Raw genomic sequence first — 12,029 nt, 5'->3', positions numbered from 1 at the left:
CATCAGCTCATTAGTAGAGACTTCCAAGCCCTGAAACTGGTGTGTCAGAGAAAGGAGACATGCAAAATGTGCAGTGTTGGGGGTGCCTCCAGGACCAGGGTTGGGAACCACTGGTGTAGCTGATGCAGACCCAATCACTGAGGTTTGTATGTGTTAGTTGCGTTTGCTTTCGTAATACACTAGCACAGCCACTTTCAGATGAGTTTAGTCCAGTGCAGATGTTGTTTCCACTAACAGGACCTTTATAGCCCTTTGCGCTTCATACATCAGAACTAAAACTCTTCTTTAATGTCAAGTACTCGATACAGGGGTAGAATAGAATGGTGCCTTAGATGCAGAATGGGTTTTATTTTCATATATTAATACCTTAACGTGTCACGTGAGCTTACCTCGGCCATGACAATCACTCTACTCGACCAGGGTCATGAATAGGATCTGCTTTTGTTAGAGCAGAAATAGCCCTGACCACAATCTATATTTGTAAATATATCTAAAGTGTACTGGGAAAATATAAATTGTTAAAATAAAGTTTTGAAAGATAAAAGAAATGTTTGGAGTCATTTATTGTTTCATGCACAATGGTTTGAATCCGTTTATTAATTTTTTGGGGGGCTTTTTGTCTTTTTTAACACAACGACATGCATAATTGCAACATTTTAAAGGAATTATCTAGAAACTAATCAAACAAGCCATTTTTGTTTTCATGAAGCAAAATGAGTTTACTGAAATAATGCATTTTGCAATGCATGTTGTATTCCTATTGTAACATCACACAGTTTCACCATAGCTTTGCAACAGCTGAAGCTTAAAATGCATGGTTAGGTTTGTAAATCCAGCGATTGCATTTATGATTGCAGTAACATGTTTTGCATAAGAAAAGCCCTTCATATAGCACTCATCTGTTCCAAGAACTCAAATCTTCCAATGATTTATCAATGCAAACTCCCTCACTGGTTTCTCTTTACTTGAGCACTCAAAGCTTCGCTAACTATTTCATCATTTCTATGTTAATTGCTCATTAATCAGCCGTATCAGGCCCTCACAGCTTTTTGGCACAGTCAGAGCAGTAGATGTCATTTCCGTTGATGACAAAGCGCTTGTGGGCCATGGAGAGGGAGCATTTTTTGCAATTAAAGCAGTATTCATGCCAGGTTTTGTCCTCGTAGTTCACCACGTTGGTCCCTCTGCCAAAGCCTGGGACACAGAAGATAACGGTTAAATATGGATGTTTTTTATTATTATAAATGCAATTATTTGCTATGCTTTTTATTCCTTTAAAGGTGTGTAGTTAGAAGTGTTCTGTAATTGTAGGAAAAAAGAATGATCATTTAATACTGGCACAGATTATACCTGTAATGGGATTTTGACATCCAGAGCACTTCTTGGCCACATCAGCCTTATAGCAGTTCACACAGTAGAACTGATCTTCATGGGCCGTGAAACGAGCTCCAGCCAGAGGTTTCTTGCATGTGTTACACACAAAGCACTCGGAGTGCCAGGGCTGGTCCTGATAGGTGATTCCACCACTGCTAATGGCCTGATTATTAGGACAGATTAGACAAAAGTACAGAGGCTTCAAAACATGCCTGATAGGAAGAGATAGTTCTGGTCTTCTAATTTGTTTCAAGAGTCGTTCATTCAACCGACACAAGATGAGCAACAGTTAACTCTGCAATGACTTCAGTCACCACAAAGCAACATAGAGTTCCATGTACACTAAAAAATATTTTTCAAAGTTGTAAATGAAAAGTTAATAAGTATATTTTACAAGACTACTTTAATTTAATATGTTGCTTGCTGTTTCTTTGTAAACATTTGTGAAATTTACTACTAATATCGGAGTGAAAATTGTTTCAAATTAAATCCTACACAAATTTTTCAGTGCACACTACTTTTCAAAAGTTTGTGGTCCGATGTTTTTTATGCATTACACTGATCAAAAGATTTTTTAATTTTACAAAAGATTTTAAAGAAATGTTCTTTTGAACTGTCTATTCATCAAGGAATCCTGAAGAGAAAAAAAATCAAGGTTTCCATAAAAATATGAAGTTTTCAACATTGTTTCATGAAATGTTTCTTTTTAGCAAATCAGCATATTAGAATGATTTCTGAAGGATCATGTGACACTGAAGACTGGAGTAATTATGATGAAAAGCATTCAGCTTAAAAAACATTTAACAATATTTTTTCCTGTATTTTTGATCAAATAAATGCAGCCTTGATGAGCATGAGACATTTCAAAAACATTCAAATCTTACCGACGCCAAAATTCGAAGTCATTTGTTTGCTAAATACCCGTATAATAGTGCTTCAAAATTAATCTGACTGTACATTATGCCTGACCTTTATACTGCACTTTAATAACTGCAAACATCGAGTTCAGGTTGCGTTTCTGTTCCATCTATATGAAGTCTTTCGTCAATACAGTCCTTCGGTATACTGTTAACTGACCTCTTTGCAGCGGGCACAGTGCTTGGCAAACTTCTTCTCATGGCAGGCAGTGCAGTACATATCGTCACCCTTGGTCAGGAAGCTCTGGCTGCGGATTGGCTGCTTGCACTCAAAGCAGATGAAACACTCTTCATGCCAGACTTTATGCTTGTACTCCACATTCTTAGATCCTACAGAGAAACACAAAAACTTTGCTGTCAATTACAACACAGCATGAGATATTTTGTGTCGAAAAAAGGTGTTTGTGCTGTGACACCTGTACACACACCTGGCGTAATCACTTTGTAGCAGCCCTGGCAGCGAGACGATCCGTCACGGTCTCCACACTTCCCACACATGATCTTGCCGTCATCCTTGGCAGCGAAAGACTCATTGGCCAGCGGCTTGTAGCACTTGGCACAGCGGAAGCAGCCCTCGTGCCAGTGGCGGTTCTTATGGGTCAGCTCCTGGATAAAGAGCACTGTGAGCGCTGCACAATATAAAATACTCTTTAAAAGGACTTATTTCAGTCAACGCCCACCTTTGCATCAGCACCTATAGGCTTGCGACACTCAGCGCAAGTGTTGGCGCAGAGCTTGTCGAAGCAGCGCACGCACACAGGCTTGTCATCTTTCTTGGCGTACTTCTTGCCCTGCAGGTTGTCTCTGCAGTAGAAGCAGTCGAAACGCTCGGTCATGGTGGAGCTCAGATAGCTGCGGGGGCCTGCAAGGACAAAACAAGGGCAAAGTATAAAACTGACTTGCCAAACCATTAGTCTATAACATGTAACATGGATTTTTAAACAATTAAAACAGATTACAATTGTCAAATTAAGACAATAGTATCAATGGTTCTACAAACAAAACCGAAGGATAAGAGGTAAGATATTTTGAACAATATGGAGGTTAAATAATCATTAATTCCCACTCAGCAAAAAATAAAATTCACAAAAAAATATATATTTGCTAAAATATGTGTTCAATTATATTTACATAATATGCTTTTGTACAAATATATTATTGGCCGATTTTTAATATATGGAGGGGATGATTTATGAAGCAAAATCATATATTTATTTTGCCCTCCATATACTTATCCAAGAAAATACATTCACATACATCAGTTTTTTTTTCTACAATGGGTGTGAACATAACATATTTGAATAAAAAATAAGGAACATAATTTACAATGTAAAAAAAAACGTAACATTTAAAAGTTTTAACAAAAAAAAAATTTAACATTTTTAAATCATTATAAATCCAGTTTTGATCCTAAGTACGCTATTTCATCCACATTTGTATTTAGCCTAAATGTAGGCTACTGTAAGATTGGAAATGTATGTTCTTGCCCCTGAAATACATTTTGAAATATACTTTGCTGTATTAAGGATGAAACTAAATATATTTTCAATTTGAGAAATATATGCCTCACTGTTTTATCACATATATTTAGCAAATATTTAAATATATATTTTGGCCAGAAAAAAAAATGCTGTATGGGTCTAATTCAGTCTATTGCTATTATGACCTGCATATATTTCATATAATTATATTCAGATGTGTATTTTGTGATGTATAGTGTTGGACATTGTTACTAGATAAATTAAACTGCTGAGTGTGAGAAGTGTGCTTTAAGAACGTTTATTTTCTGAAGGTGCAATGTAAAATATTGCCAGGATTTTAACATGAACACTTTAAAAAAAAATATATTTTTTTGTGCATATCACTACTTTTTTATTTGGAAACTGAAAAAAAGAAAATAATAAAAGAAAACCTGTTGATTCAATGTGTTAATCTTGCGAGGAATTCCAAAAAAAATAAAATAATAATAATTGGATACTGTTGTGTCGGTGCGAGTTTGTTTTCAGAATTGTGATTTGCTTTGCACTTCTCGGCTACCGTAAGTTTTCCTTGTGTGTATGTGATTTGCAGCACTACGGAACCTGAAGGGGATCCGGTGAAGTACAAATGCTAACGCTAGGTATTTATTTGTGCATTAAACTAGATATAAATTATGTGCTTGTATACATGTATTGTGAGCTTACGTATAATATGCAATTGTGAGATATTATGCAGTTGTGAGATTTTATACTTTATTTACATTTACATTTAGCAGAGGCTTTTATCCAAAGTGACTTACAAATGTGGACGATGCTATGCAACTGTGCGAGCCGATAATAACTCCTTTTATGTGACATAAAACTGACTAGATTAAATGTGTGGTCTTTTAATTGAAAACGGATTTGGAATGGACGGAAGATACCCTGATTTCTCTCCCACTCCATTCCACACCTACTTTATTCAGATTATCAAACCTGTTAACTGACCTGTACTAAATATCGAATATTGGAGCACTTTAACATTCATCATTTTGTTCTACAGTAAGGATCAAGTAGAGACTGCACGAGTCTCTCTCTATTCAGTGCGTATAATGCTTTTGTGAGTAATCGATTATTATAATACATCAAATCACCACAAGGGGCCAGTATAAGGCAATAACAAGAATCCGCGTCGGCTAAAGGGACTGATTTGTCTGGGAGGGACTCTTAAAGGCTTTTAAATGAACCTCGGGAATTTCCTGTTTCGATTACAGATTATGATGTTTTCTAAATACTCTTAAAATAATGAAGAGTCCACATGGACAGCTGCTCTTTTATATAGATCATAAAAAGTGTTGCACTTAGTATAGATCAGCACGTAAGTACGTTCTGACTTGCATTGATATTTGCTTAAACCAGTGTCCCGTGGGTTGCAAGATATTGTTGAGATGATAAATGTTTTGTTTGCACCTCTTCATCTGTTGCAAACAGCCTAGCAACCGCATGCCAAACAACTTGGAAAAGTCTGCTTGAAAAGACAGAGGCCAAATCACCCCACAGATGTGGCCACTAACACTTCATCTCTGATAGTGCCAGAGCTGCATTTTCTGGCCATGGATAAGTGGAGCTGTATTTTTAGAGAACACGCTCATTCTTCCCAGTGGGGTTTGTCTCTGTCAACATCCTATTGTTAGCCCTTGAGTAAATATAGCCGTTGTCATGGTTACATTCATTAAATTCTACTTATTTAATCAAAACGACAACATGATTCTTGAAATGGGTCAGAACCACAATTTGGAAAGACGACTAAACGTCAAATTTTCCCCACTGAGTTGACCGTATTTATCTGATAGACATGGATGGGCACCATAGTCAGTGCTCTTTCTACATTAGGATCCATTATTTAGTATTATTCAAAACAACATTAGGCCATAAGAGGTGTTTCTGAAAACAAATTCATTACAGCATCAAGAGAAAGGCCTGTTTGTATTTCTAACATTTTAATCCAACATTGCTAAAAAATGATGACTTATATTAGAGATTCCACTAAACTAAAACTTTATAATATATCCTAATATAGAACAAAACATTGTCAGAGAGAAGATAATCGGAGTGAAACTTCCAACACAACTGGATTTGTGGAAAAAATGTCTAGACTCAGTAAGTCTGTTTAGTAATGTCCATTTCCTGAATTCTCTCCTCTGACTTTAGATGTAGGCTATACAAGTATTAGTGTTGTGCCTTCTGTGAACTGAAATATCTTTGTGACCTGAGCAGTATGCTCAGTCCTTAAGCCTTTTGGGATGCCGTCCATCAGCTGTTCATTTTTAGCTAGCTTTGTCAGAGTGTTTTCAAATGGACCACTTTGTCCCAAAGCAAAGAGCAAATGCTGCTCGAAAGGTCATCGGGAGATGAACAGTAACCAAAGAGAGCATGTCCACATTAAAGCAAACACTGACTGATGCACCCATATATGAACACTAACAAATGTAGTCCAAATAAATCATAAGAAAAGACTCTGATTGTGGAGAATCTGTGAATTAGCTTGAGCGCTATCTTGACTTAGACTAAAGTGGTCTAGATTAAGACCACATTCAGTTACACAGAAGTACGCAGCTGCTTCCTGAGCTCACCAATACAATTACACCAATAAAGAAATATTGGCCTGTCTGTGATATATTGGGTTATACCAGGCTAGTATTATCTGGTACTGATATTGCACAGGCCTTCAAATAAGATTAATATTGATCTATACTGGACATATAAAACAAACTTTACTGGAATCCCTTCCAAAAATGCTAAACCAATGCCACCATTGTCATAGACAAATCACAAGACAACATATACACTACCATTCAAAAGTTTGGAAGCATTTTAAATGTTTTTGAAAGTATCTTATACTCCCCAAATCTGCATTTATTTTATCAAAATACAATAAAAACAGTAATACTGTGAAATAAAACTACAATTTATAATTGTTTTCTATTTTAATATATTCTAAAATGTTATTTATTCCTGTGATGGCAAAGCTGAATTTTCATCCTCATTCTTCAGTGTCACATGATCCTTTAAAAAAATCACACTTTCACTGCTCAAGAAACATTTCTTATCAATGCTGAAAAAAAACTGAACCCAAACTTTTAAATAGTAGTGTAAGTTCAGCTATAACCATATCCAGCAAAAGAAGTGCCGATGGATGCACATGAGGAGAATCCATGGGCCGATCCACCAAAAGTTTTTCATGACTGTACATCCCACTGCATCTTTACCTGAGTGCCTGTAGAAACTCATATCTGCTTTCGGGGAAACACAGGATATCCTTGAGGAAATGAAAGAGATGCAAGGATGGATGGAGAGAACCAAACAGACAAAGAGTTACAGGGGAACTCCACTCTTCTCTTTGAGTTATGTGTCATATATACGACCCCAGCTGCCCCTTAAAATCTACACCCTGCCCCCAGTCGCCCACCACACCCATGGCCTGGCCTCCCAAACCTAAACCCAGCAATCCCAACCAAAGCATCAGCTGTCCTCTCCATTTTAGGCTATGCTTCAAAAGATAAGTGAAGGGGAGGGAGTCAGAGAAAGGGAACTGAATTCATCTGAATTCCTTGCTTATGACATCAGAGAGCAGAATAAAGGGGTTTTCACAGCCTTTCATTGGATCTGGTGGATCAGAGAGGCCTGAGGCTTTGTGCTTGTTCTGAAATGGATTAGTAAAGGGCCATTGCGCTACTCAGACTTTATGAGTTCACCCAGAACTACTTTGTTTATCAGTGCTTATATTGTGAAATAAACTTTGTATTGCGTTTGGCTTGTGTCTGTTTAAACAACAGTTGAATAGGGATTCAGGGAAAAGTGGACATTAAAAGATTCATTGCTTCTCAAATGCTGCGTCTCAAGGGTTTTAAGAGGACTCTATCTCACACACACACAAGTGTAACTGACCTCGGATGCCTTTGATACTCATATCTGACCACGTTTGTAATAAAACTGAGCTCTGTTCTCATTTCTCAACTCATTTCAGTTTTCAGATTGCAGATTGTCATGTATAAAGAAAAATATGCTTCATTTGGACCCAGCCAAGATTTCTGTAGTAGTTACTTACGAATATGTATGACATTATACAAAAACATAGTAATGATGACAATTCAGACAATTCAGTTTGCAGAGTTGAGTAAAGGCTACAGGAACAAATGATTTCCATGAAAGGACTGAAGCAGTCTGAACTCATCCACAAACATCTCAACTAAAGTCAACACTGCAAGACTTCATGGACACATTATCCACACCAAATTAGTGTATTTTTACCACTTGCACTCATAACAGACTTTATACTTCCACTAGTCCTAAGAAAAGTGACTATCATCATTTGTAGATGCCACTTGGTTTCATATTTTGTTACATCCAGGCATTTTTAAATGTGACATATGTATTCAAATAGTTTTTAGAACCACTTTATATTTTAGAATGTGTATGATGGTGTAGAGAAAATGTGTTTTTGTGTGTCTGGATGAAATGTTGAAGAAATGACTCATCGGTGGTCAGTGTTGTTGAGCCAGTGTGGACAATGGAAACAGATCCATCTGTCCTCTACTAAAGTCCTGCCTCGCGGGAGGCCTGAAATAGCAACCTGGCATCATGCACTAAAACAACCCCCTCTCATCTCTTATCTAAACCCCGCTAGAGAACAGATGACAGCTGAAGACCAACATGTGAAGAGGATGCTGAAGTGGATGAGGAAGATACTAGTCAACATTAGAGTAAGCGTTCTAAGAATGGGTCAGTGTTGATGTAAAGGGAAACATTTGTAGTAGACTCTTGGTCATCTGGACTGAAGCACCAACTATGATGCATTCATTGGAGAAAGTGAGGTAACAAGGAATAAATTGGAAATATGGGGCAGTTTGGAAAACAACAGCCTCTTCTGGCTCATAAAAGTGAATGGACCAGTTCTTCTAAACATGTAAACACTTAAGTTTATTTCTCGCCAGAGATCTTGTGCCTTTCATCTTAACAGTGAAGTAACACTGTCCAAGTAAGGGTTCAGGTATTTATTAAATCTATTCCATTAGGAATTAAAAGTTACCAAAATAGGCAGCGCCGCTTTCAGATTTTCCAGGAATGTTTCTTAAAAGCCTCTCAGTTACAATAATAAATCCAGATAATTTATCACAATACTATTCACAGTCTAGTGACTCATCTGATGACCATCCAGAGCGCACACAGTTAGGGAGCATGACAACATGTGTGCAGTCAGTGATGTGAAGGTCAGCATACCAGTGTTTTCCATCTCATTGACCAAGAACTTATTAAAGATCACTGGAACATTTTTAAATAAACATTTAGCAGGACCTCTTCTTACATGTAAATACATGTAATCTTGAGCCGGTTTAAATTTAGGGTCCAAATTACTTTTGCTGACAGACAAGTCAAAGCCAAAACCCTGTTTCAGGTCACATCCACAAATGATTCACTCTATGGTTCTGGAGAAAATATCCACTTGTGCGATAGTGCCATAACAGGTGATTGTTACTGAGAATGTTGAGATTAGACAGGGAGATTTCCACATTCATGGCTCTGTGGTGAAACACAGTCAAACTCAGGCTGGTAACCACCTTACCGTTTGACCATGTTTATGGAATATGGAAATTCTGATTAACAGCAGAATTTGCTCATATTCTGATTATGTGAGTGTCATGTAAATGTATAAACCGGATCAATATTCTGGTTTCTTAAAATCTAAATAAAGGCTGGAATACACTACACAACTCAAAATCTGAACAGATTTGATGACTTTGTAAGTGGTTAAAAAACTCATCATACACTAAACTGCTGGAATACACTACACAACTCAAAATCTGAACAGATTTGATGACTTTGTAAGTGGTTAAAAAAAACTCATCATACACTAAACGACTGAGAATCACATGCTACCAGACTTTCAAGTCGCTTAGACACAACAAAATTAAGCAGAAACATATGCCTCGGAGACACATGACAAATGAAAACAATGTGTCCTAAAATCGGCTCAAAATATCAAACAGCTTGTAACGTAAAAATCATTGAGATCTTTATAGAAGACTACATAAAAAGCATTTATGTATAAATATCAGTTGTCATTTTATATCTCCCAATAATATATCTTAGTAAGATTATATTTAAATGCTTAAACATATAATCAAAGCTCTGTAGTTTTTATTGTGGGAGAAAAACAAACATTTACGTATGGATAGACCTAGGTTGCTTCAGTAAATTTTCCTCTTGAAATATCACTAACGATATTAAAGTTATTCTAACATTTAATTTATAAAATTCAGTTAAGATTTTACAGCAAGACGACACATGAAGCACGACCTGGAGGTGGACATTTTTATAATTATACTAAAATGACTTTTACTCGCTAAAAAAAAAAAGTATAAACTCTCAGTCAGACGACAAAAGGCATGTAGTAGACAGGTTTTCCAGCAAAGTTTTCATCATGTTGATAATTTAGAGGTCTTTGTATATATTTACGTATCAAATATGATACAGTAGGTTTTATAGGCTTTATAATATATGTTTACAGATTTGTTACGTCTGTCAGCAGTCATAACGGGAGATAAGTGAGAGCTGTGGAGGACAGGAGAGCTGTGGCGCCCCCAGTGGACAGAATGAGGTTGCACAGTCTCCAGAGCTCCACATTTCCTAATTAGGACCTCCAAAGCAGATGTTGTGTTTTAGACATATACACGCCACCTGGTTGATTTCAGCAGATGTGTTGAGACTGAGACTGCTCAGCTGAAGTGTTTCCCTAACTGATTATACAGTGTGTGGGATCCAGAAAATCGTTGTCCTTATATGGCAGGATGATTTCTACTGACACAAACATTCGGAAAAGGCACTTTACTTCTGATGCTTTCAGGTAAAAAAAGCCACATGAACAGAGGTGTAATGTGTATGCAGTGGATAAGATACACAGGATGCGAGTCAGATGGGAAACAAATCTTTAAATTAAATGCTGAAGTCAGTTACAGTTAAAAACATAGCATGGTTAAACCATAACCACATTTTTTATTTAGTCCTAAATTGGTTTAGAAGTCAGTTACTTTAATCAGAATTTAGAACAAGTCTTAAAATATCCCATGAGATTGTAAAAAAAAATAAGAATCCTTTCAGGATAAAATGATCTCTTGCTGGATAACCTGAAATTCTGAACAAAATGTGTAAACAGTTTTTTTTTTGGTCTATTCAGCAGGATCTTATGTCACTTTGTATTAATTCCTAAGGGAATTTGATGCCAATAATAATTCCAATATCATTCCTGACTCTCAAAACACTTCACATGGTACAAACTGCATTAAATGTATCATCGTTTCCCAAATTCAATAATGTCTTTACAGTATAATCCAGTAAAATTCTATAGGTGTGGCTCAGGAAAATAACCTCAGAGATTTGAGAGCATAGATTAATTAAGGAAAATGCTTAATTTCAGCATTTGTTTGGATAGAAGTAAGTTGTCCCTTGTACCCCTAAACTCAATTACATACCAAAAGAATGAATAAAAATCATAGATTTTGTGTAAACCATAAACATCATTAAAACACCACAATTTAAAGTTTGTTAAGTGTACCCGTTACATATTTCAGGAGAAAAAAAAACTTTGGAATATACATGGGAATGTAGTCTTATTCATTTCATACGATCGCTTATATCACTAATAAATACATTTATTTCTATTAAAGAATTCCACAGAAAAAGATATATGCATCCATCTTCCATAATCCCTAAATCTCACTTACCAGTAAGCACTGAGCAGTGTGAGTCGCAGCTGTCTGCAGCAATGATGAGAGAAGTTCTCCTCTTCGTCTGCTGGATCACTGGGCTTAAAAACATCCACAAGGGGGAGTGAAAAAAAAAATCAGGATACCATCCAAATACTTTTGAGTTCATAGCAACAATGACATCAGACTGGAATTCACTCTTTGTGCTTAACCAAGTGTGTATAAAAGTCTACAGAGAAAGTAGATATTTAAGCGAGTTGTGATAAATAATCATTCGGTATGTTTAGCGATTCGTTCAGAATAAATATGAACATGTTTATAGTCTTTCACATGATATAGCTCAGATTTTTTAACAACGACTAATGCGTCATTTCAGATGCTTTAGTCTAGTAGAACACATTCCCTACATGCTTACTGAAAAGAGAAAACACAGACCACTAAGAAGATTTCATAGCTTTCAGAGATGATCCAGTTTTCTACTGTACACTAAAAGTGCCTTATTGGCATGGATGGTTCCG

The 12,029-nt window shown here is 36.5% G+C and overlaps 1 protein-coding gene across 2 annotated transcripts; it reads right to left on the bottom strand.

The window, feature by feature from the left end:
- Positions 1-545: 545 nt before the first annotated feature.
- Positions 546-11,638, bottom strand: LOC107751974 (four and a half LIM domains protein 1-like). 2 transcript variants are annotated; one of them, XM_016567788.1, is made up of 6 exons: positions 11,530-11,638; positions 2,972-3,153; positions 2,720-2,897; positions 2,452-2,621; positions 1,351-1,537; positions 546-1,194 (listed from the first exon to the last, which is right to left on the bottom strand). In XM_016567788.1, the coding sequence occupies exons 1-6, from the start codon at positions 11,621-11,623 to the stop codon at positions 1,040-1,042; spliced, it is 966 nt and encodes a 321-aa protein (XP_016423274.1). In that variant the 5' UTR covers positions 11,624-11,638; the 3' UTR covers positions 546-1,039. The 2 variants fall into 2 exon arrangements, with proteins under 2 accessions (XP_016423274.1, XP_016423275.1); XM_016567789.1 differs by lacking the exon at positions 11,530-11,638 and adding an exon at positions 7,018-7,151.
- Between the last annotated feature and the right edge of the window lie 391 nt (positions 11,639-12,029).

The sequence above is a fragment of the Sinocyclocheilus rhinocerous genome, unplaced genomic scaffold (assembly GCF_001515625.1).
Source record: "Sinocyclocheilus rhinocerous isolate Xijiao unplaced genomic scaffold, SAMN03320098_v1.1 scaffold662, whole genome shotgun sequence".
Lineage (NCBI taxonomy): Eukaryota > Metazoa > Chordata > Actinopteri > Cypriniformes > Cyprinidae > Sinocyclocheilus > Sinocyclocheilus rhinocerous.
Note: the sequence above shows the minus strand (reverse complement) of the source record. Positions and strands in the feature narration are given on the sequence as shown.